The sequence below is a fragment of the Salmo salar genome, chromosome 03 (genome assembly GCF_965601325.2).
Source record: "Salmo salar chromosome 03, fSalSal1, whole genome shotgun sequence".
Taxonomy (NCBI): domain Eukaryota; kingdom Metazoa; phylum Chordata; class Actinopteri; order Salmoniformes; family Salmonidae; genus Salmo; species Salmo salar.
This window is the reverse complement of record NC_138293.1, coordinates 72,530,923-72,558,080: the sequence shown is the minus strand read 5'-3', so window position 1 is coordinate 72,558,080 and position 27,158 is coordinate 72,530,923. Positions and strand designations below refer to the sequence as shown.

The following is a 27,158-nucleotide window of genomic DNA, read 5'->3' as shown; positions in this document are numbered from 1 at the left end:
CCTGCTGTACTCTCCCTCTCTCTCCCAGAGAAGTAATGTACATCCGCTGTGTGTGAAACAGCCATCAAAAGGAGCCGTCCCGCTGGTCATGACAGAGGACGGACAGCGGGAGACGCTTCTCCTCTATTCCCTGACATTAACGGTAACAGGCTATACAGGAAGGAACATGGGCGGAGGGCGTTTAATTAAGAGAGTCTTATAGGACGGGACGCCACGCACGGCTAGTGTACAGATGCTTAACCTTCACCAGAGCAACACGTCTTTTCTCTGCCAACAAGGCTGAAATGTGAGTTTGTCGTGGTGCAACAAGCACAGTGATTCATCACAATCCCCTCCTATCCCCTCGGTGAGGCCCATGGAAGCCTGGAGGAAAATGGCACTGGTATTTATGTTACAGTCTTCTTCATCTTGATAGATCTGCCTCTGATGCCGCAGCCCAGTGTGCTCCGCTCGGCAGGGTTTGAACTGTAAAACCCCTGGTGACACGGTCAGTGACTGTCTCCTTTATGAGGGAAGGGCCACGCTTTAAAAAGCTGATAGAGAACTTTGCTCTTTTCCCACCGTACGGCGGCACAGGCTAAGGTTGGGACAAGGAGGCTCGGCATCGCGCCTCAAATTGATAATGAATGGCAAAAAGGCATTGCGGCTCCGCGGGTATCAACACAGGCTGATCAGACAGTGTGAAGGGCAGGGAGAGTTTGGGGGAAAGATCTTTTTTTAATCATGACTTTCTTCAGGTCAGGATGCATCACATGGTATTAGAGTGGAATGACATTGGCAGCAACCTTTGACACGGCTCCATTTTGAGCAGGTGTACTGAAGCGGCTGAATGGAACCCACCCAAATAACTGGTGCTACCTTCTGGGTTATAGATCGGGAAGCCATAGCCAGGTCACAACTTAAATAATTACTTTGGCACCTGCTTGACGAACACACGTCTGTGACAGAGAACAAGTGAGGTTCAAAGGTAAACAACGATCTGTAAAAAAGCATAGTCGACCCTTCTACTGTAGTTCTGTCCCCTAAAGTTGGAGTGACAGAGAATTTCTCTCCTATGGCAGAGAAGTTGGAGTGACAGAGAATTTCTCTCCTATGGTAGAGAAGTTGGAGTGACAGAGTTTCTCTATGGCTCTGATCCCAACTATCATGCTTTAGTGCTCATTAAAGACAAGGCCTCATTTGTCTTACTTAAGGCACTGAACTAACTCCTCTTATCTTTGAAAGAGATTGAAAGTCGATCAGATGAAAGAACTGGACACTAAGTAGAACAAAGTACATTTTGATAATGTACTCATTCATCATTCCTTTGCAACTGGATCATGCTACACGAGATAGGGCAACCATGTGTGGGTTTTATAGTACTTGGTGCAGCCTTAGCTATGAATCTCACTGTTTTATCTGTCTAACGGCGAAGAATAGGAGGAAATCTTTGATCACTAGGAGTGCTTTAGAGGCACGGGGACAGTGTGTCTGGAGAGAAAATCCAACGCAGTTAGTCAGATTACAAGCCATTGGTAATAGCGTATAGCCAGCATTAAATAAGTCATTGCATCATAAATTCACAGCAAATTAAATATTTTTCAACCGCCGTAATGATTTAAAAAAAATAATACATTTTACATTCCTTCTTGCGGCCATATTGCTCTCCTCTCTCTAAAGGGCAGTGTCATTGACTTCCTGATGGAGTCTACTCTGAAGCACTCATTTCATCCTCCTGGTAATCCTCAATCAACAATGGACACTCCTTCTTGCCTCTTCATCGATGGACACTCAGGTGAAAAACTAATTAATTCAGATGGGATGAGCCATTTTCTTTGCAGAGATATCTCTGACGATATGGTGATTACCTGGACTTTTACATTAACACTCTCTGCGGGTTGCAATCATCACACGGCATAGGGGAGGGACTGAGTGCATTGTATAGGTGTCAAACAGTCACATATTACATCCATATAACTGCTACCGGTGATATATAGCACTTCAATGGGGATGGCAATGACCTTGTGGGGAATGCTTCAACGTAAACACCCCCCAGAGGAGGCACTTACAGTTGTATCTCCAGTGGTAGCAAACAAAGCGTTTGCGGTTAAGCCAAGGTTGGCCGGCACTCTCAACCCCCCAAGGAGCTGTAGAATACAGTATCTGTGGAAGAGGGACTCCTCTTCCACAGAGGTTGGTACACTCCCTGTACCAATGGTACACTCCCTGTATCAATGCTTTTGCACTTGATGTGGGAAGAAGAGTCTATATTAACAGTTGACAGATCAAGGGCTTTTCATGTGCTTTCATCTTACTGACATTAAAAGCCATACGGGATATTATTCTAGCAAAGGCTTTGACAGTAGATAGGAACATTACTCTCTACTGGTATACAAACTGGCCTCTTGCTACTTCCATTCCCTAATAGATTACATTCCAAGTCCAACTCCAGCAGCACTCCTTTGCAGCAATCATCCCATCATTAAAGGGCAATTCCACCACTTTTCAACCTCACATTCATTACCTCCAGTACCAAACCAGTGTTTACATAATTTGTGAAAACAGTGTTTCTATGATCTGTGGTTAAAACAATAAGAAAGGACATTCTCTCATCACAGGGTAGGATCAAAAGTAAAAAAAAAAAAACGGATTTTCAAAACCTGCAACAAGTGTCTAGCCAGAAGGAGGGTATTTTCTTGCTCCCCACGTCACCACAAATCTCATAGTGTTTAAAACATTTTTAACATTCTTTTTTTCAATAAAATAGAGAAATGCACAGTTTTCACATATGTAGACACTGGTATTGTGCTGGAGATAATGAAAATGAGTTTGAAAAGTGGTGGAGTTGCCCTTTAAACGAGGTGCTCCATGATGAGACCACTTGGTTGAGTCTCAGTGGTAATGAGCAGCTCTGGCAGTTTGCCTGATTTCTAGGTTTGCAGAATTGTTTACTTCAGATGTTTTTTGGCAATATCCTACAATGGCATAGTCTTGGATATCAGAAGCAGGGGGACAGGACAGCCACGGCGTGTGTGACAGCTGGTGATAATGGCCTGCTGTACCGCAGCAGGGCTGCCATTTAGCACCCCATACAGCAGATCAACTCCACAGGGCAGAGCAGAGTTCAACTCCATGACATTATCTACAGTGTTCAAGAAAACATCAATTAGTCCAATCACTCAGCCGTGCCGCTGCAAATTGCACATCAGGCCAAAGATAAGAAACAAAATGCACCTACCTTCTTTACCATAAGGCTGAGCTAAGCCACACTCCAAACGCTGGGATCTTGAAAACACATCCGCTTGACGCTGCCTTGAGGTCAGGTTTCCCCCTCAACCACAAACGTTTAAAACCAACAAACAACCTGTTCTGTGCTACTGCTGACATTTTTTAAATTGTATAACAAACTAATAGAGGAGTCAAATGTTTATGTAAATTCAGTGGGTGGTTGCACCAGGTTAGCTAAAACACCCATCAACAGTAATTAAACATTCAGTGGGTGGTTGCACCAGGTTAGCTAAAACACCCATCCAACAGTAATTAAACATTCAGTGGGTGGTTGCACCAGGCTAGCTAAAACACCCATCCAACAGTAATTAAACATTCAGTGGGTGGTTGCACCAGGTTAGCTAAAACACCCATCCAACAGTAATTAAACATTCAGTGGGTGGTTGCACCAGGTTAGCTAAAACACCCATCCAACAGCAAATAAACATTCAGTGGGTGGTTGCACCAGGCTAGCTAAAACACCCATCCAACAGTAATTAAACATTCAGTGAGTGCAGAATATAAATGTCTTTTTTCTTCTGACCATTTCAAATAATTTATTGAGCCTAGAAAGCTTGGTTCATGATGCAATGAACGTACAAGGCAGACAAGATATGAATCAAGCAAATTCTCGTCTGCTTCTGTCTTCAATATCAAATCCTGTTCAGGTCTGACATTTTTTTTCAAATGAGACAAACGTAAAATGTTCAAAGCAAGTTGTGCATCTGGTATCCCTGCCGATCAATGACGAAACCCTAAGAAAGAGAGTAAACTACAACACCAGACTGCGGTTAAAACTACATTCTAGAAGCACTGTGTCTTCTCATTCCTCCCTCACCTCCCTCTCAGACAAGGAAATGGAGGCGACGACGACAACACGGTGAGGTGAGCGGGGGACGGAAGTCAACAGTCATGATTAAGGGCTTAGTTATCAGGATATTGAGCTTCAACTGACCCCGGGCAACACCACAGCAGAAGACATCCTACAAGTTTTCCCCTAATCACCTCCTAGAAATTGTGTTCACTATCAAAACAAAGTTCTCATTACAAAATGAAACACCAAACACCAATACTAAAAAGGATCAAGGAGAGGTGCCCAAAAACAAATAGGGAAAAAAGCTGCCCACATGTATTTCTCTATATATCAAAACTCAACAGAGATGTGAGTAAAGCGGACCTAGGATCTGAGCTCTGTTTATGTTTTGTTTCTGAAAGAGAAGTGTCAAACTAAGACTTCTACACCTGCATTGCTTGCTGTTTGGGGTTTTGACTGGGTTTTCTGTACAGCACTTTGTGACATCGGCTGATGTCAAAAGGGCATTATAAATACATTTGATTGAAGACATATTTTCTATCTGAACAACTCCGTGGTCAGTGTTGACTAGAAGTAATGTCCGTTGTGACAAGAAAAGGAATGATGCATTCCAATGCAATTTTCAGGACTTCTGAACTGTGCTGATGTTGGAAAGTTCATGAACGCCCAGCCATATTTCAACATTCCCTGTGAGACGCACTCTACATTAGCCTCTCTGGGCAAACTCTTAGGTTCCGCTCAATCAGCCACTAGTAGAATTCCCTCCCTGACCTTCAAAAACAAATACTACCCTCTCTCTCGGCTTGAAATGGCAATAGGTAGCTGTAACGCTCCCTGGTTACTCCCTAAACCAAGACAATGGGATGGACTGGATAGGGATCCACAGATCACTGTGGGCTGGGGCCTGTGGTTTCAGCTATTCATTTCTCCAGAGAGAGTAACAGCCCTAGTTAATTTCGTAACCTCTTTTCCTATTGAGCTGGAGGTTACTCCACACAAAGCTGGCTGGGGTGGTGGTATAGTTCACCATGTCTAGAAAAACAAATGTGACAGTGGGAGGACAGTGTTCTCAGAATGCATGATTTCTCCACTCCCAGCATACAGTAGGATCTATATGCCATGGCTGTAAGGGTAATAAATAGCGCCACAGAGGCTCTTCACCTATCCATCCATCCATCCATCCCTGTGGAGACAGAAGCGGGGTGATTAATACTCATTTACCGAGCTAGGTGTCTTTCCATCCATTCCTCTCTACTCAATATCAATTAAAGTGTCGGCTCTTAACCCTTCTCCCGGTCTGCTGTCGAGTGCAGATAATGATCCCCCTCTCTCTCTTCAGTGTGCTGCTAGAGAGGATGGGGACAAGGTAACAAGGCAGCAAGCTTTATCTATTCACATAACTCACCCAATGGAAATGGGTTTCAACAAACAAGCGTGTGAGCACCTACAGGAGTTCATAGAGACTGGGTGCAGTATGTGAGCGATATAGTCATTCAACTAAGAGCCTATGAAGTCATCAGGGCAACAGAACTGTGACATTAAAAGATGGGTCGTGAACCGAGTATAGAGTAGGTAGAATAATAAACAGGAACACAAATGGGAAACGCAAATGGGTCTGGAATCAGGGCAACACAAATAGTTTAATGGCTCCAGCGAAGTGGGACCATGGACAGAAGCAGCTACAAGCAGAGTGATGGGATCACAACCGGGACAGGAGATGGAGAGGGCTACACATATGGACTACTATGTCCACTATGTAAGTCATGTCCTCAGTGGGGAAGACAAAAAGTGTGTAGTGAGCTTGGTTGGACAGGGGGGCTCAGCTGAGTGACACTGACAAGGCCACAGGCAGTGAGCAGGGCACAGGGCTTCAACACATCTCGCCTAACATTCCCCACACTGCTCTGCACTCCTCATCCACCACCATCATCACCCTGCACTCCCCCATAGGGCATCATGGGTGACTGGAGAGGTAGGCAGGGGAGCCTGGTCACCTGGCCCCTTGTCTAGGGTGAGTAATGAGTATGAAAGAGAAGGGCCATGAGAAAAGAATGGAGATGGAAGTGGCTGAACGGGGGACATAACTACGCAGGTATCAATATCTGGTATCTTAGAAGACAAGAAAGGATCTGATAGTGGTGGAAAGTCATTAAATCCGGCAAATGCAGGTTAATGTAGAAGTGAAGAAAAAGGTGACTAACATGCACTGTCAGTTTTGTAAGACAGTTTGCTATAATGCAGTTATATTTTAAGGATTACTGCATACTGGTTGGCACTAGAAAAAAAGGAAAAAGCTCAGTAGTACTAATTGCTTATTAAAATATGTGTTGTCAATAGGTGAGAATCCTGTGAAAAATGTGAATAATGTGGTTCGATGTTGTGATATGGTTTCAGAGTGACGAGAACATGAATATAATTGCTGTCTAAAAACGAATCATACTGTACTACATCAGTGTCATTATCGAAATCATTTGACTGAAAACAAAAAACCCTGGAGGACTTGTTATGAGTTTCAAACATATCTTAAGACATTCTCAGTCTTCTCATAAGCAGTCTCATAAAAATAAATATTCTTACACTTGAGGGTTTTGTTTTGTTAGTGACGCTTCATTAACATTAATGATGATCTGCTGTTCATGCTTATTTGGGGGCTTTAAGGTGCAGAGAAGGAATCATAGGATGAGTCGAAGATACCTGCTACATGAAGGTGTAAAACCATGGGCCTAATCCAGAGACGTATTCACAGTGCATACTAATGACATTCTTAAAACAATCATGAATCCCATCATTGTGACAGAAATAAGAGGTTTACTATTAGTTTCATTATATCGTTAATTAGGTATTAAATTCCTCCCTTGAGACCAAAGCTTTGGTAAGTCACAACCTTTGCCAAGTCATAAGCTATGCTACAGTACACGCGTATGCATTCAAGTCCAACAACGTGTCCAATTCAGCAGCTTCAGTGGGTGAAAAGAGTGGAGCTAAATCAGAGTGAGGAGAGGAGTCAGAGGACACGTGATAAAATGGATAACAGGTTAAATGAAATCACTCCCGAGTCCCATTTTCTTGCTGCAGGGCAACGATAAAGTACAGTATCTTTAACCTGTTAGGGCTAGGGGGCAGTATTTGCACGGCTGGATAATTTTTTTTACCCGATTTAATCTGGTTACTAATCCTACCCAGTAACTAGAATATGCATATACTTATTATATATGGATAGAAAACACTCTAAAGTTTCTAAAACTGTTTGAATGGTGTCTGTGAGTATAACAGAACTCATTTGGCAGGCAAAACCCTGAGACATTTTCTGACAGGAAGTGGATACCTGATGTGTTATATTACCTTTAAACCTATGCCATTGAAAAACACAGGGGCTGAGGAATATTTTGGCACTTCCAATTGCTTCCACTAGATGTCACCAGCCTTTACAAAGTGTTTTGAGTCTTCTGGAGGGAGATCTGACCGAACAAGAGCCATGGAACGATGATGGCCCATTAGACACCTGGCGCGCGAGTTCATGTTGGGTACCCTCGTTCCAATACGTTATAAAAGAGTATGCATTCGTCCACCTTGAATATTATTCATGTTCTGGTTAAAAAAGGCCCTAATGATTTATGCTATACAACGTTTGACATGTTTGAACGAACGTAAATATATTTTTTCCCCTCGTTCATGAAGTGAAGTCCGGCGGGCTTAGATCATGTGCTAACAAGACGGAGATTTTTGGACATAAATGATGAGCTTTTTTGAACAAAACTACATTCGTTATGGACCTGTGATACCTGGAAGTGACATCTGATGAAGAGAATCAAAAGGTAATGGATTATTTACATAGTATTTTCGATTTTAGATCTCCCCAACATGACGACTAGTCTATCGCAACGCGTATTTTTCTGGGCGCAGTGCTCAGATTATTGCAAAGTGTGATTTCCCAGTAAGGTTATTTTTAAATCTGGCAAGTTGATTGTGTTCAAGAGATGTAAATCTATAATTCTTTAAATGACAATATAATATTTTACCAATGTTTTCTAATTTTAATTATTTAATTTGTGATGCTGACTTGACTGCCGGTTATTGGAGGGAAATGATTTCCTCAACATCAATGCCATAGTAAAACGCTGTTTTTGGATATAAATATGAACATGATAGAACAAAAAATGCATGCATTGTCTAACATAATGTCCTAGGAGTGTCATCTGATGGAGATTGTAAAAGGTTAGTGCATCATTTTAGCTGGTTTTATGGTTTTGGTGACCCTGTCTTTGAATTGACAAAACATTACACACAACTCTTGTAAATGTACTGTCCTAACATACTCTAAATTTATGCTTTCGCCGTAAAACCTTTTTGAAATCGTAAAACGTGGTTAGATTAAGGAGATGTTTATCTTTCAAAGGGTGTAAAATAGTTGTATGTTTGAAAAATTTGAATTTTGACATTTATTTGGATTCAAATTTGCCGCTCTTGAAATGCACCTGCTGTTGATGGAGTGCACCACGGGGGGGGACGCCTGCGTCCCACCTAGCCCATAGAGGTTAACAGGACAGACAATCAATGCCTTGAGAGCATAACACATCCTCATTTACCACAAGGCCCTCGAAATGACCACATACATAATCAAAATCGCTTTAAAATGGGAAACGTTTGAGGAATTGGAAAACATAGGTTACCTCGCAAACATTGAACTGGTGCCAGAGGCTGTAACTTTGAGAGAAGGACAGCTAAAGATTGTATAAATGACCCAATAACAGTCATGGACAAAAAGACCCAGAATACATTCTGGCTGACGATGCATTGGCTCGGTAATCAATTATTTGCCTTGAAGTGGTACCCTTTGTGCTGAACCCACTCGCTCTCTTTAAGTTTATGGCCAGAGCATCATGCCATAAAAAAACATATATATACACTGAACAAAAATATATACGCAACATGTAAAGTACTGGTCCCATGTTTCATGAGCTGAAATAAAAGATCCCAAAAATGTCCCATATGCACAAATAGCATATTTCGGTAAAATGCTGTGTACAAATTTGTTTACATCCCTGGGGACAATAAAAGGCCACTAAAATGTGCAGTTTTGTCACAGATGTTTTGTCACAATGCCACAGATGTCTCAAGTTGAGGGTGCATGAATTGGCATGCTGACTACAGTAAATCCTCCAGATCTGTTGCCAGAGAACTGACTGTTAATTTCTCTACCATAAGCTGTCAGTGTAGAGAATTTGACAGTACGTCCAACTGGCCTGTAACCATGCTAGCCCAGCACCTCCACATCTGGCTTCTTCACCTGCAGATCTTCTGAGACCAGATGAAACCCGATTTTAACTGTACTGGGCAGATGTGTGGGCAAGCGGTTTGCTGATGTCAACATTGTGAACAGAGTACCCCATGGTGGCGGTGGGGTTATGGTAGGAGCAGGCATAAGCTACAGACAACAAACACAATCACATTTTGAATGCACTGAGATACCGTGACGAGATCCTAATGCCCATTGTCATGCCATTCATCTGCCGCCATCCCCTCATGTTTCAGCATAATGCACAGCCCCATGTCGCAAGGATTTGTACACAATTCCTGGAAGCTGAAAATGTCCCAGTTCATCCATAGCCTGCATACTCACCAGACATGACACCCATTGAACATGTTTGGGATGCTCTGGATACGACAGCATGTTCCAGTTTCCGCCAGTATCCAGCAACTTCAAAAAGCGGAACAAAATTCCACAGGCTACAATCAACAATCTGATCAACTCTATGCGTCGCGCTGCATGAGGCAAATGGTGGTCACACCAGATACGGACTGGTTTTCTGACAACTTCCCTACCTTTTTTTTTTAAGGTATCTATGACCAACAAATGCACAGCTGTAGTCCGTGTCATGTGAAGTCTATAGATTAGGGCCTAATGAATTGATTTCAATTGACTGATTTCCTTAAACTGTAACTAAGTGAAATCTTTGAAATTGCTGCATGTTGCGTTTATATCTTTGTTCAGTGTATTTATGCGTTACCGAATGGAGTAACATTTTTCCATTTGCCGGTTGTATTTTTTATTGCGCATCCAATTACTCTTGAGACCTTTGTCAGTGAGCTCTCTCTTTCAGGGTTGGATAGGCTGGTATAGCCAGACAAACAAGCCCTAACAGTTTAGCAGCAAATCTAGTACAGACAGATGCTGTTTCTGTGTCAAAATGAGACTAGAGAAACTGTAGAGACAGGGTGGAGAGGTCAGACAGACTATGCTGCCGCTGTCCTGATAACAGCACCACATAAATTGCCAGAAAACTCTTCAACACGAATTTCAGAGGGCAAAATCAGTTGAATACATCTTTAGACAGCCACTTGCCTTTCATGAAAAAAATCCAAATAAAAGTAGTACTTAAATTGGTCTCCAGTGTTAATTCCTCTGAGATGAGCTAAACATAAGAAACTTACCTAACCTAAAAAAATGTAAATAAATTGTTGACACTAGAGATTTAGGACTCAAGCATGCTGTCTAGCCCATTCATTTTTCTTCAGCCGTCTGTTCCTCCGAACTTCGGCCCACAATGTTTTTCTTATAAGATTTAAAACGGTCTCCAACCCTGTGTTTGATGGCTGCATAAACCCCTCAGCTTTCAGTGCCCTATGCTTTGAAGGCAGGCCATCTATCCCCATGCTCTGTGGCACCGGTGTAGTAAGGAAACAAAGAGCTGCCACTGCGGCCATTTTGAATCATTAGCTGGTGCTGTAGAGAGGCCTGCAGAGGTGACACAGCCAATCAATCACAGGTAGAGCCAGGGGAGGGCGGGGATATAAAAGGGAGTGGGAGGTGTGTAGCCAGAATCCCAGGGTGCTTTGTAGATAGCCAGATAATGGACAGTGTGTGTTATTTATGTGCATGCAACTATGTGTGTGTGTGTGTGTGTATGCGTGCCTGTGTGTGGGTGTGCATGCTTGCCTGTGTGTGTGTGTCTGCCCTATGTGTTGTTGTGGGTGCCAGTAGTATGCCCATACGGGGGTGGCGGCAGAGGCATGATTCAGTAGTGTTGTGATTTTAACAGCAGGTCCAGGACGGGCAGTTTATTTTCGTCCGTCGCCCTGTGAGTGACGGTCCAATCAGGCCTGGGACGGGCTGTCAGGCCTGTCAGGCTGAGGGATGAGAGGAGATGGGAATCAGGACATGGAGCGGGACTGCCGTATGATCGACGAACCCAGGCACAGGAGCCACAGAGAGGAGAAGGGGAAGGAGAGGAATGAAAGAGGGAGAGGAAGAGGACTGCTCCCACCAAGGTTCAGACCGTCAGCCAGGTGGAATAAAGTGTTTGTTTTTCTAAACATTTGCAACAGTGACAAAGAGCAATCTGGAAGAAGGCGTGAGACCGTGAACCGGGGATAATGGAGTGCGATATTTATATTTAATAGAAGGAAAGACACCCTCCATCATGAGGACAAACTTGGAAGAGATAATACACATTAAAGCGCTTCCTAAATAAATACCCATGACAGATTTACCGTTTCGATAAAGTTCCAGGGAATTGCACAGCTTGAATTGCTCTACCTAGAAAATAAATTGAGATCCACATTTAATGTGATTATTTGAAGATGCGTGCCTCGAGTCTGTCCAGAGCAACCTTTATCAGCCTATGGTGTTTGTATACCTTAAGGTAAGATAGGTTAGTCTTACCGATCCAGCGCATGAGTGAGGTGAGGATCTGGAGGTATTTGGTCTTCTGAGCATCGAAGAAGACGAAAGGGCCCAACATCACTGTGAAGATGCTCTGTAGAGAGAGAGGGATCATCTTAAAGCACATTGGAAATCACTTTATACAACATATTCACAAACCAGTGTGTGTTTGGGTTGTGTTTATACTTCCACATTTACACTTTTCTAAGTCCACAGCATGGGAAATAAATGACAAATGGTACAATTGGATTTTTCCAAGATGAAAATAGAGATAAAACTCTGTCTCATGAGAACATGAGGCTATTTATTCCCTTTCCACCCAATATACACTAAGATGCCAAACCCCCAAATAAAAAATGTAAGTTGAAATTCTTTGAAGCCATCATAGTATAGTACCGATTGCCTCATAACAAAGATGGGTCTTATCGAGAGTTGCAATCATCAGTGGCATCAGCCCCCTCTCTCTATTCCCCATCTATCCCATTCTCTCTGACAATCCCATGTCTGATAGCGGAGGTTGAGTGACGTGTGATCTCAAGGCCAGTCACTTCAGTGGCATGTCATCTGAAGAGGAGCCTGCAGGGTAGAACTCACACAGTCAGACACAATAATCTCTAACAGGGCCTGGGGGGGGGGGGGGGGGGGGGGGGGTGAGAGCTCAATCAGGAGACCAAAGTGGGGACAGAAAGACAGAAAGATACAGATGGAGAAATGTTCCACTCAGAAAACTGATCTGCTCCAGTCACTCTCCATCTCCAGGACCTCTGACCACTCCCATGAACCTCCCTAACTCCACCCTCAGCTCTCCCCTTCCCTCTGTGCTGTATTTACAGGGTGGGCCCATGGGCTGTGAGGGCAGGACGCAGAGGTCAGTGTTGGTGACATAAGTGTGAGACATGACAGAGAATGTAGACAGCCTCTACCTGCACAAGGAGGCCATCCACTGGGGACAGGGAAGGGTACAGTGCTAGCTGAATGCTAATGCCAAGAACGCAACAGAGTGAGACCAGCCGACAGGGAAGGTTGGGACAAGACACATTTAAGACCTTATTATTTCCAGAATTATGGAGGAGAATTGTGAATCCCACATGTCAGGACATGAAAGTGCTGAATAGTACTTAATACTAGCTACAGGTGACTGCTACAAATCAGTGCAGAATTCACGAAAATGTACTACATCTTGGAGCGAAGGACATATATTTGCAATACTCATTCATGTGTAATGGAGGAGGCATTATGGAAAGTGTGGAGTGTCCTAAAGAAGGTTAAGTTGTTAACGGTTGAGTGACAGTGAGACATATTTCAGCGCTGAATGGTCAGCGGTGTCTGGGTCTGCCTCTGGACCTGTGGTATGAGACAGTCTAACGTGCCATACTTCATCCTCCAGCCAGACAACAGTCCATCACAGGCCTGATGATACCTCCCATCCATCTGCCACCAAGTGATGGACTGCTACCACTCTTGGCCTGAGAAGACATGGTATATGCCATCTCAGAGGTGGGGGATATGTGCTTGTCAAGAACAGGGCAGCAGGTAGCCTAGTGGTTAGAGCGCTGGACTGGTACTGAAAGGTGGCAAGACCGAATCCCCGAGCTGACAAGGTAAAAATATGTTGTTCTGCCCCTGAACAAGGCAGTTTACCCACTGTTCCTAGGCCGTCACTGAAAATAAGACTTTGTTCTTAACTGACTTGCCTAGTTAAATAAAGATAAAATAAAAAGAGAGAGAGAGACAGAGAGACAGAGAGACAGAGAGAGAGAGACAGAGAGACAGAGAGAGAGAGACAGAGAGACTACTGGACCGGACGAATACCCATATAAACAGAGATTCTCCATGAACGTGAAGAGCGTGTTAGAACGGGACCTTTTCACTGCCATAGCTGGAGGCAACATATGGTCTCTACAGAAGAGGAGCTAGTTCTGTGAATGCCTCTTGTCACTCTGTCTGTTCCTCCGTCTCTCTCTCTCTCTCTCTCTCCACCCTCCCCCTGTGCCCTCCTGCTCCTAAGGCCCAGGAGAAAACAGGAGATGATGCAACCGTCTGTCTATCTCATGAAAGAGAAAAGAAACAAAGTTATCATTTTAAAACTGATCTTGATTATACATTTTTTTAATAAGAGTGGGGAGGCATAGTGTTTGTGGGGTGCCTGATGAATTTCACCCTTCTTGTGCAGTCAGCACCACACATGACTCAAGACCCCTCTAACCAATTACAACCTCCCACCACAGCCAGACAATAAGGCCTCAGGACACTGGACTGCACTTAACCACAGCACAACAGCCAGAGGAAGCAACACAAAAACACAAAACAATTCAAATGGATAAAGAATACGAACAGCAAAAACAGCTCTGTACTGTATCTTGATAAGGCTTTGTCGGTGAAGGCCAGAAGTGACTTACAGAAAGTTGGAGAGAGCCTTTCATCTCTGACAGAGAGAGCAGAGATGGAAGAAACCATTTTGCCAACAAGGTTTTGTGATGGTAATGACAAATGGGATGGGGAATGGGATGGCATCACACTGGCAAGCGATGCCAAGGCCAGGACCGGAAGGGAAGGCTGGCAGAGGGGCCAGGGCTGGAGGCAAGAGAGGCATGGCTTGTGTACAGTATGGGGAGGAGAGGAACAGAGAGAGTGTGGGCGAGGGGAGAGGGCATCAGGTGCCATGTGCTGTAGGGTGACTCAGACCCAGTGTTGGCAGGGCCTTAGGAGCAGGAGGGCACAGGGGGAGGGTGCAGAGAGAGAGAGACGGAGGAACAGACAGAGCGACAAGAGGCATTGCTGCAGGAGATGACATTTCTCTAGTCAATCTCCATAGAACTACACACTCTGCACCATCTTACTATAGGACGGAGAAGGAGCCTAGAGACAGGGACAAGGAGGTGAAAAGGCCAAAAGAAAGCTCATTCAAATAAACGCTGCAAATTCAGAGCCGTAGACGGACGTTTTTAGAGCTATAGGAAATGGAGAGGGGCATCTGGAGGTAGTCTGCATGTGGTCAGTGAGTCATGTCGCCATAGCTGACTGCACTGGCAGGTCAACGCACAAATCTCCTCTCCTGTCCTCAACAATGAACTTCACTGAGTCAATAAACCAGGCTTTAAATTGACAGATGATACGTATACCGACTGCAAGCATAACACCATTTTGTGATGGTTGGTGGTGTAGCTAGTACCCACACACACCTTTGAAAATTGTTGTGACAGGATATATTAACATGGCATGTGGATAAAATTAGTCTTCATTCATCAAAGGCTATTTCATTCATGGCTTCTGACTGAGACTTGAGGACAACATCACTAATAAAGCGGTTGGGATTGTGATTCAATTCAAGTCCATTTTGGGCCAGCTATTATCATCCTCAGAACCAATGACAGTGAAAACATGTCCTTTCAAATCCCTAGCCCTCAGCGCCATCTGTGTTCAGTGATCTTTCATTTGAAAGGCGGTTCTGCTATTAATAAGGTTTGGTGTAGACGGAGTCAGTGCCCACGGGCCAGCCAAGCACTCAGGTGGACTTATTCAGGACTGTCAAGGAGACACAGGAAGCAAAGCACTCCCTGCCAAGTACGCAAAGGGGAAAAACAAAGGCAATATAGGTAGAGTTCCATGTCTTAGGAAGATTGACTGGCACTTGGTTTCGATGCATTTAATTCTACATTCAAGATGCTCTACTGATTTTTTCATCTCACTCTTCCCCGCACTGCACTGAAATTGATTTTTGTCTATGCATGTTCTTTCCTGACCCAGAGTGCTTACGTTTCAAAGTTATGCAATAAAACTATCTATAGTGAGAACAAACCCTGTCATGGAGAAAACCATATGTTCCTTCCCTCTCTTCGCGGTGTGCTGATGATTTTGTTCCGGCAGCGTGACACCCTCAATCATGACTAGGAGCGTTTCATTTTTGACGACAATGACATTCTTAAACATCAGCCATTTCTTACCTCAATATCAGACAACGGTGAGCAACACCAAACCTGCCACAATCACACACTTGAGTGAAATGCAATAAACAATAAGTCAGAGATGAAAACGGCAAAAGTGACCAGGCTGACGACGGATACAAACACTGATTTATTCTATTACCCCGGCTGAAAGGGTACACAGTCTCTCCACAGACCATTAGAGCGCTTCTGGAAGGAAGAGACAAGCAAACAGACCCCTAGGGACAATATCCTATCTGATAACAATGACAGGAGAACATGTAGTAGTTGTGTTTCTGCCATAATAATTAGTCAACATGCGGTTTGTTGCCAAGTGAACACACAGTAAAATTGTGTTTTAACCACAATTCTGGCACTATACACAGACCCTTAATTTAGATTGTGACCAATGTTCCTGCACGCAGCTCCCCAGGACTGCCGCCCACAATTGCCAGCCTGCACAGAGACGCACAAAGTTGAACTTCACTCATCTTTACTAGTTTGTTTGCCCCAAACGTGTATATTTCTGGCCATCTTTGAAAAGCGAGTCAGGTAAAGAGCTGTATATGTCTTGAAGGGGCAGTGTTGTATTTTAAGACAGGCTTGTACAAGCTATCAAGCCAATAGTGAGGGTAGCATACAGTTTATGATTATTCGTTATAATAATGTATGGGGATAATAATACATTTTATTTTGTAAAGTGGTTTCTTGCATTAAGCACAATACAACATTTCCAGTTACCTCCTTGTCTGAAGGACCAGTGGCTAAACAGGTTAATGTCAGGTCCTGCATGTTTTCAAAAGCCTCATGGAATGTAAGCTTACAATGAACACCGCATTGGCTGCTACTGTAGGCTGTATCATAGAACAGCTTTCAATAGCCATTTCCATGTTAAAATGTTATGGGATGCATTTCTCTATTGTTTTTGATGGTAGGCCACTCTTGTAGGGCCTGCATTATGATCAAATAGCCACAGTAATCTACTTGGCCACTGTTAACTTAAAAAGCGGGTACAGCCAGTGTTCACAGTAAAAGCGCCGGAAGTTGCACAGAATTTCTACAAGGTTCAAGTTTGTGCTCAGCAGACCTAAAATTTGCTCAGTGCCGAAAAAAATGATGGAACATTGATGGTGACCCAGAAAAAGAGAACGCTCAAAGGACACCATCCGTTTCTCATCATGTCCCAATGTCAGGACCAGAGGGCCTGGAGAACTCCTGCCGCCTCCTCTCTCACATTCGCCATCTCTCTCTCTTCCTCTTCACACAGTAGGTACCTCCAACAGGCCATCCCACTCCAGACAGCCATGTGGCTACAGTAATGAGCTCCCCAGCCGAGCAGGCCACCTCCTGTGCATGGTGGGGAGGTGAGCTCATTCACTGGAGTGCTGGGAATGACTCACCCACCTGTCAGTTCAATCACCATGGGACTAGAGTCACCAAAGTGCTGGAGAAGAAGACTTTCTGGGTTTGGTGCTTTTGTTGAAAGTGCAACAGTATGGCTCCTAACGCCCTCTCAGTTTGGTTATAGAAAGGGAGATGGTGTGTGATCATGAAATATACTAGTAGTGTTGTGGGAACTACAAATTCATTGATATCGATAAAACTTAAAAACCCAAATCATTGGGTTGTTTAATCTGCCTGTGTCCATAATCTCTCCAAAGATCATGGTGGAAAAAGTGGCTGACAAACAATGTCAACAAGTAATCACTATTTTATGTTAAAGATTTGTGTGTGAGGGAGTCGTGTATGCAACAGCCTTGATTAGCTTTGGCTTGCGTCATCTTTGAGTCAATCCGTTGGTCTGGTTAATCACTGCATATGTGAGTATTTCACGTGGGCACTTCAGCCATTACAGTTGGCCCACATAATACATCTCTGATCCATGCACCCATTTGAATAATTAATCCCTATATTGGTTACCTCATTCTGGAGGGGTCAGCCAGATACTACCACCACACAGCTGTCTTGGTGCTCTAGGATAGGTTGGTTACTGGGATTGGATTCAAACCATAGAGTACTGCATCACTTGACTGCTACAAAGCCGTTTGGAATCTTGCTTTTATATTGCTTAGTGTTCTGGCCATTGTGTTATTGCTGGTGTTTGGGAGGAGGCGGAGGGGGTTAATGGATGAAAACCCGGAAGCCAGAGACCACTCATGGTGAATTCTCTACGGTCGTGGTCATGAGAATGCCATGTGGTCATGCAGCCTGGAACACTGTAATCCACCCACCATCAAAACAGCAGAACAAGGATTACTATTCCCAATCCCCACAGTCCCAAGATCCCCAGCCATTTGTTTGAGATGTTAATCTTCATTCCGGACAGATTTCACATGGAAAAACTTACATGGATGGGCGGGAGGCAGATAGGATTCCATTCCGGCTCATTTCTGACTAATGAGGACAAACGATAAAATACATTAATAACAATTCAATTGAGGTCACCGGTTTCCTTTCAACTTCCTTCGAAAGAAAAGGGAAAACAAGAGAGGTTGGGTGGATGCGGTTCTACTGATTGATACAGGCACAGTGGAGCGAGGTACCATCTTTTAGAATGTGTTCGTTGTGTGTAATTTATGGAAGACTGCTTGACAGGATATCGGCATCTCGCATGGAAAAATCAGCATGTGCACAAGCGAATGGATAAGCTAACAAGATGGATGACTGCTACAAACCAAACATTCACATAAAAACGCCAGGTCCATTGATTTGCCTTCAATCAAATTCAACCGTACTCAACGCATATTCATTGTTAAATATTCAGACTCTTTTCATTCTCAGAACCATCACTATCTCTACACTAAAACAAAGGCTTATTCTGGTGGTGTTTCCTGTGATTCAGAGAGAGAAAGGGTTTGTCCGTACGGAGTGACTGTACGACTGGAACCATTATTCAGAGGCCAGTGAGAGCAGGTCTGTGGTTGCGGCCCTGCAGTGACTGATGGGTGCGAGCTGGGAGACTGGGTCAACGTGTGATGAACACTGACGCGACAGTGTCTCTCCCAGCTGGCCACTGGCACTCAGTGGAGGGATGTTAAACAACAACAGGAGGAGTGTGAAGGTATGGTGGCGAACACAGAAACTATGATCCACTAGTGACAGCACGGGCCCACTGATCTCAGAGAACTAAGTGGACTCTGCCAAGGCTGTCCATCACTGGGCTGTTGCTTTCCCTCATACTCATAAGTGACACTGATGATGAGCCTCAATAGGACGTATTGAGAATGTGAGAACAAAAAAAAAAATAGGGTTATTCCCAACTCCGAGCATGCGCTGACCAACTGGCAAGTCTCTTCACTGACATTTTCAACCTCTCCCTGTCGGAGTCTGTAATACCAACACCTTTCAAGCAAACCACCATAGTCCCTGTGCTCAAGAACACTAAGGTAACCTGTCTAAATGACTACCGACCCACAGAACTCACGTCTGTAGCCATGAAATGCTTTCAAAGGCTGGTCATGGCTCACATCAACACCATTATCCCAGAAACCCTAGACCCACTCCAATTTGCATACCGCACCAACAGATACACAGATGATGCAATCTCTATTGCACTCCACACGGCCCTTTCACACCTGGACAAAAAGGAACACCTATGTGAGAATGCTATTCATTGACTACAGCTCAGCGTTCAACACCATAGTGCCCTCAAAGCTCATCACTAAGCTAAGGACCCTGGGACTAAACCTCTCCCTCTGCAACTGGATCCTGGACTTCCTGACGGGCCACCCCCAGGTGGTAAGGGTGGGTAACAACACATCCGCCACACTGATCCTCAACACGGGGCCCCCTCGGGGTGCGTGTTCAGTCCCCTCCAGCGCTCCCTGTTCACTCAGGACTGCACGGCCAGGCACGACTCCAACAACATCATTAACTTCTCTAGGGTAGGGGGCAGTGTTTTGACGTCCGGATGAAAGGCGTGCCCAAATTAAACTGCCTGCTACTCAGACTCAGAAGGTAGGATATGCATATTATTAGTAGATTTGGATAGAAAATACTCTGACGTTTCTAAAACTGTTTGAATGATGTCTGTGAGTATAACAGAACTCATTTTGTTTTGGTATCCAATTCGATACAGCCAGACATGAGCAGGGTCTGAGCACAAAACAGGCCCAAAACATGGGTCAAAAGTGGACAATGGTTTGGCTGGTACAATGAGGGTTTTGGTGGGTAGCCTATACATTGTATACAGTTGAAGTCGGAAGTTTACATACACTTCTGTTGGAGTCATTAAAACTCGTTTTTCAACGACTCCACAAATTTCTTGTTAACAAATTATAGTTTTGGCAAGTCGAATAGGACATCTACTTTGTGCATGACACAAGTAATTTTTCCAACAATTGTTTACAAACAGATTATTTCACTGTATCACAATTCCAGTGGGTCAGAAGTTTACATACACTAAATTGACTGTGCCTTTAAACAGCTTGGAAAATTCCAGAAAATTATGTCATGGCTTTAGAACTTTCTGATTCGGCTAATTGACATCATTTGAGTCAATTGGAGGTGTACCTGTGGATGTATTTCCAGGCCTACCTTCAAACTCAGTGCCTCTTTGCTTGACATCATGGGAAAATCAAAAGAAATCTGCCAAGACCTCAGAAAAAAAATTGTAGACATCCACAAGCCTGGTTCATCCTTGGGAGCAATTTCCAAACGCTTGAAGGTACCACATTCAACTGTACAAACAATAGTATGCAGGTATAAACACCATGGGACCACGCAGCCGTCATACTGCTCAGGAAGAAGACGCGTTCTGTCTCCTAGAGATCAACGTACTTTGGTGCGAAAAGTGCAAATCAATCCCAGAACAGCAGCAAAAGACCTTGTGAAGATGCTGGAGGAAACAGGTACAAAAGAATGAATATATATATCCACAATAAAACGAGTCCTATATCGACATAACTTGAAAGGCCGCTCAGCAAGGAAGAAGCCACTGCTTCAAAACCGCCATAATAAAACCAGATTACGGTTTGCAACTGCACATGGGGACAAAGATCGTACTTTCTGGAGAAATGTCCCCTGGTCTGATGAAACAAAAATAGAACTGTTTGGCCATAATGACCATCGTTATGTTTGGAGGAAACAGGGGGAGGCTTGCAAGCCCAAGAACACCATCCCAATCGTGAAGCACGGGAGTGGCAGCATCATGTTGTGGGGGTGCTTTGCTGCAGGAGGGACTGGTGCACTTCACAAAATAAATGGCATGATGAGGAAGTAAAATTAGGTGGATATATTGAAGCAACATCTCAAGACATCAGTCAGGAAGTTAAAGCTTGGTTGCAAATGGGTCTTCCAAATGGACAATGACCCCATGCATACTTCCAAAGTTGTGGCAAAATGGCTTAAGGACAACAAAGTCAAGGTATTGGAGTGGCCATCACAAAGCCCCGACCTCAGTCCTATAGAAAATGTGTGGGCAGAACTGAAAAAGCATGTGCGAGCAAGGAGGCCTACAAACCTGACTCGGTTACACTAGCTCTGTCAGGAGGAATGGGCCAAAATTCTCCCAACTTATTGTGGGAAGCTTGAGGGAGGCTACCTGAAATGTTTGATCCAAGTTAAACAATTTAAAGGCAATGCTACCAAATACTAATTGAGTGTATGTAAACTTCTGACCCACTGGGAATATGATGAAATAAATAAAAGCTGAAATAAATCATTCTCTCTACTATTATTCTGACATTTCACATTCTTAAAATAAAGTGGTGATCCTAACTGACCTAAAACAGGAGAATGTTTACCGGGATTAAATGTCAGGAATTGTGAAAAACTGAGTTGAAATGTAGTTGGCCATAAAAGCCCATGAGAGATGTATAAACCCAAACTGATGGTGATAACAAGTCAATTGATTCATTGAACATGGTGAGAGCAAGGGGAACAAGGAGAGAAATGAGAGGAGAAAGCAGAAGAGTGAGATTAAAAGGAGGGGCAACACATATGAGAAGGAAAGAGGAGGGCCTATGGGGCAGCAGCACCATGTACTCTCAAAAGTTCTGGCGCTTTGCGTCTGTCAGGATGAAAGAGAGACTACCGCCGGCATCATTAATCACCAAAATGCATTACTATCAAGCAGCCATAATTAAAAAACTAAATTAATGATCAAATAAATTGATGCTTAAATAGAAAAGATTGCCTTGCCGAATTTCCTAAACAACCAACACCCAGCCCTTGCTCTAATAAAAAAAATGAAAGCAATTAAGAAAGAAGGCTATATTTGCCTCAGTCAATTTATTGAGACAAATTGAATTAACTGATTTAGAGATACAAATATTAGGTCTCTCCATTATAATCTGTGTGCAGAGGAACACTAAAGACTGTCACGAAAGTCTCAAGCTCATCCATGATCACATATTCAACAAGGGTAGTAGGGTACTGACACAGTGTAGGAGGATTGGGATGTTTCTACTGCATGGACCAAGGGGGCTCAATTCAGTGTTAAGAGGCATATATCATAAACACCATTCAGTATTTGCAGCGAGGGGGAATGTTTGAATTAAAATGTATCAAGTACATTTTTTTCACACCATGAACATAATTTTTTCTTCTAATTAGAAAATGACAGTTTAAACCTGCATTCTTGACGAGCAAAAATCGTTTTTTTTTTATGTTGTAGATATTCAGTTACAACAGAGTTTGATTCAGATAGGCCTAAAGTTTTCAAATCAGAAGCACGCTTCCCATTGGTGTCACCGTAAAACTGCACACAGACGATCTTCAAAACTGAAACTAAGGGCTAAGACACGTCAATAGCTTTTGCTGGCCGAGAGGGTTTAGCACCTCTGAACTTAATTTGCGAACTGAGTGCGCACCTATTTTTTAGGAACGACCCCAATTAGTCGACTGGTCGATTGTTTGGTCGTTAAGCTGTTGGTTGACCGAGATTGCTTTAGTAGAGAAGTAACAAACAAACAAATGTATTTATTTATCTCAAGAGCATCTCCATCATTCAAGAATGGAGGCCACTGTGCTCTTGGGGACCTTCAATATTGCAGAAATGTTTTGGTACCCTTCCCCAGATCTGTGCCGACACAATCCTGTCTCGGAGCTCTACGGACAATTCCTTCAACCTCATAGCTTAGTTTTTGCTTTGCCATGCACTGTCAACTGTGGGACCTTGTATAGACAGGTGTGTGCCTTTCCAAATCATGTCCAATCAATTTAATTTACCACAGAATAAGGCTGTAACGTTACAAAATGTGGAAAAAGGGAAGGGGTCTGAATAGTTTCTGAATGCACTGTATATCACCAGTAGTACATTTAAGGTAAATTCCTATAATTTTTAAATCTACAATGTTTGTTACTTTGGTTACGGTCATTTAATTTAATGCATTCAATATTATTCCAGTCTTCCTGTTCTCATTGTCGAAGTGGACACATTGTTTGCAGAGTGTACAACCTATGCTCCTCTTGGTTTGTTTAATTCCATTTACGAGTTCTGTGAATTTAGTCATTGTATTTTGTTGGGGGCGCTCCTGTCAATGTTGAGTAAGGATGCGCACGCATAGAAGTAGGCTTATAGGCTACCTGGCCTGCGCACAAAGGTAGGCATATAAATATGCCCATTTGGGGATCTGATAGTTTTTCTGATTGGCTTAACCACTACTAATGAATGACCTGTGGAGCTTCTCAAAGTGATGTTTTTTTCTTCACCTCAAACAGCAAGCAAACAAAGTCTGTTTTTACATCCATTGATAATTACAATAGTTCCTCAATGCATTTGAAAAATCTTTCCAGCTCTCTCCCTTTCGATAACCACTCGGCGTGAAAGGGAAAAATGTCATGCCCTGATCCAGTAGAAAAGTCATAAAACAGGCTTCTTATCAGTGCTGGACTTAGGTTCCGGTACTCATCTTAGTTGGTACGGTTTATATTTAGGTGCAGGAGCTCCACAATCATTTTTAGCTAATATCCTATAAGAGGAACAGCTCTCAGCTCCAGTGAGCTCCAGCCCAAGTCAAGCACTGCTTCTTAACCTACAGCTGCGTCTGTACCGAGCTCACTGGCGCAGGGAACTGAGGGCCCAGAATATTATATACAATGTTGCAAGTTCACTAGTGCAAGCTTTGGGCCAGACCCAAGTTAATAGTTGATACCATGTTTAAAGTTTGTTGCAGACAGGCCATGTGTAGCCAATGTGATTTTAGTTTTTTTATCTGGATATTTCTACCTGCATGCTGCAATGTTTTTATTTGTGACTTTATATAGGCAATGTTTACATAGTTAGAAATGGCAATAGAAGTAACTTTTTTAGGTTTGTATCATTTAGATATGACAATGATTGAGATATGTTGAAGACGTTATTATAAATAGAATTGCATGGAAAATGTAGGCAGTCCGACGTCTATAGCGGGTGGTCCCGAAAACACAGCGTGCTGAACGATCTGCAGACGAACGCTAGATCCACATTCGGTGCGATGTGTGTGAGCTCCAACTCCTGCAGTCTTCAGAAGAATACATTCCTAGAACTGCATCGAACAACTTGTTTTGATTCCCCCCCCCCCCAAAAAAGCAATTCTGCTGTACAAACACAAAATACATAAATGACTTGAAGGGATGTTAGGCCTGGGCTCATTCATTATTTTCCCCTCAGTGAGAGTAGGAGAGACACACAGAGACAGAGGCTTTATTGGGTATAAAGGAGAGCTTATCTTGTGGTAGCAGCAGCCTTGCCATCCCCCTGTGTGACGAACAGCCATAGACTCATCAATGTCAGATCTCCTCTGCATCAACTGTGGATGCATCACCGGCCCTGCAGGCCCCGAGGTCACTATCAGGCAAGCGTAAACTGAACACTTCCAAAATAAACAGGGATATAAAACCACCAGAGATGAATAAATAACACTGTCTCTCTCCGTGGACATGGCTTGTGTGTGAAAGTCCACCTATGGAGGAGGCTTCAGGAAGTCAGTGAGCCAGGCTGAGGCTATGGACGGGTTGGAAACCTGTCAGATAGAATGGGTCAGTGTCTCTGACAGGATCTTTATACAGAGGTGTGTGGACCCAAGTAGCCTGACATACAGGGTTCCCACTGGACCTCCACGTGTTACAGCTGTCCCACAAACACTCAATGACGCACCCAGTACACACAGACTCTACCCTGCTTCAATAACTGTCTAAAATATGACCTTACAATGCTAAATTAGAAAATTGCAACTTTGAGAAGGCTACAAGGAACACATTGTCTTGATTCCATTAGCTTCACACTCACCAAGGTCAAGCTGATGTCCAGAAGTATAAGGCTAATGGTTAGCTCATGGCTACCATCACTGTGAGATGTGTGAAAAGAATAAAAACAACCTCAACCCTCATCTTTCTCATACACAGCCTGCTCTCAGAGGAAGTGAGATAACCTCAACACAATACTGTTAATTAGGTAGATGACCCAGGAGACAACCATCTAGTCTCTACGCAATTAAAGATGACTGGAATGAGAGGAAGGATGACAGCAGCCAGAGGATGGGATGGGACATGGAGGAGGGGGAGGTAAGTGTAGATGGGATATTTTGCCACCTGCCTGTGACTATTTAACACATCAGAATTGCTCAACACTACAGTAATGCAGTTGTGCCCAATTCCTTCACTATCTCAGTAGGAGATAACAGAACACTGATGAAGGAAGTTGAAGCAGACGTCAGTAAAATGACTGAGGCAGAAAATCAAGTTTGACCTGTGGCATTTCAAATGTACACACCGCTGTAGGGCTAGCCCACATGAAGACTAAAGCACGCATATAGATGCATCTTTATTTATTTCACTGCAGTACTAATAAATCACACTGGCTGGGCTTGTCATGGCCAACTAGTATTTGTCAGGCCAAGACTTTCACAATCCGCCAGCATTCCTAGGTCAGCATACGGTCTTAGGACAGTCTGACAAAGAATCCATGTGTAGGCCTAAACTTTTTAAAGGGCAATCGCTCAACTATTAACAACCATTTACAGCATGATTAACTTCTTTGGGGTAGGGGGCAGTATTTTGACGTCCGGATGAAAGGCGTGCCCGTAGTAAACTGCCTGCTACTCAGGCTCAGAATGTAGGATATGCATATCATTCAAACAGTTTTAGAAACTTCAGAGTGTTTTCTATCCAAATCTACTAATAATATGCATATCCTGAGTAGCAGGCAGTTTAATTTGGGCACGCCTTTCATCCGGATGTCAAAATACTGCCCCCTACCCTAGAGAACTTAACCTCTCTAGGGTAGGGGGCAGTATTTTCACATCCGGATAAAAAACGTGGTTATTACTACTGCCCAGAAACTAGAATATGCATATAATTGTTTGATTTGGATAGAAAACACCCTAAAGTTTCTAAAACTGTTTGAATGGTGTCTGTGAGTATAACAGAACTCATATGGCAGGCCAAAACCTGAGCAGATTCTGTACAGGAAGTGCCCTCTCTGACCATTTCTTGGCCTTCTACACCCTCTTTATCGAAAACAGAGGATCTCTGCTGTAACGTGACACTTTCTAAGGCTCCCATAGGCTCTCAGAAGGCGCCAGAACGTTGAATGATGACTTTGCAGCCCCTGGCTGAAAAACAGTAGCGCATTTGGATAGTGGTCCATCTGAGAACAATGAGACTGGTCCGCGCGTGCACGTGAAGAGGCCATTTTACATTTTCAGTCTTTGAACGAAAAAGACGTCTCCCGGTCGGAATATTATCGCTATTTTATGAGAAAAAACACATAAAAATTGATTTTAAATAGCGTTTGACATGCTTCGAAGTACGGTAATGGAATATTTTGACATTTTTTGTCACGATACGCATCCGCGCGTCACCGTTCGGATAGTGTCTTGAACGCAAGAACAAAACAGAGGATATTTGAACATAACTATGGATTATTTTGAACCAAAACAACATTTGTGGATGAAGTAGTCCTGGGAGTGCATTCTGACAAAGAACAGCAAAGGTAATCCAATTTTTCTTATAGTAATTCTGAGTTTAGTGAACGCCAAACTTGGTGGGTGTCAAATTAGCTAGCCCGTGATGGCGAGCTATCTACTCAGAATATTGCAAAATGTACTTTTGCCGAAAAGCTATTTTAAAATCTGACACCGCGATTGCATAAAGGAGTTCTGTATCTATAATTCTTAAAATAATTATGTTTTTTGTGAACGTTTATCGTGAGTAATTTAGTAAATTCACCGGAAGTTTTCGGTATGTTTGCTAGTTCTGAACGTCACATGCTAATGTAAAAAGCTGTTTTTTGATATAAATATGAACTTGATTGAACAAAACATGCATGTATTGTATAACATAATGTCCTAGGAGTGCCATCTGATGAAGATCATCAAAGGTTAGTGCTGCATTTAGCTGTGGTTTTGGTTTTTGTGACATTATATGCTAGCTTGAAAAATCGGTGAGTGATTATTTCTGGCTGGGTACTCTCCTGACATAATCTAATGTTTTGCTTTCGTTGTAAAGCCTTTTTGAAATCGGACAATGTGGTTAGATTAACGAGAGTCTTGTCTTTAAAATGGTGTAAAATAGTCATATGTTTGAGAAA

General features: G+C 43.3%; 1 protein-coding gene across 2 annotated transcripts in view; it reads right to left on the bottom strand.

Moving 5' to 3' along the window:
* Positions 1–27,158, bottom strand: part of LOC106601442 (putative sodium-coupled neutral amino acid transporter 12) — a 79,388-nt gene that overhangs the window by 6,262 nt on the left and 45,968 nt on the right. For both annotated transcript variants that reach the window (XM_045720271.2, XM_045720270.2), the window contains exon 9: positions 11,724–11,817. In XM_045720271.2, coding sequence (XP_045576227.1) covers positions 11,724–11,817 — 94 coding nt within the window. The remainder of the gene's footprint in view (positions 1–11,723; positions 11,818–27,158) is intronic.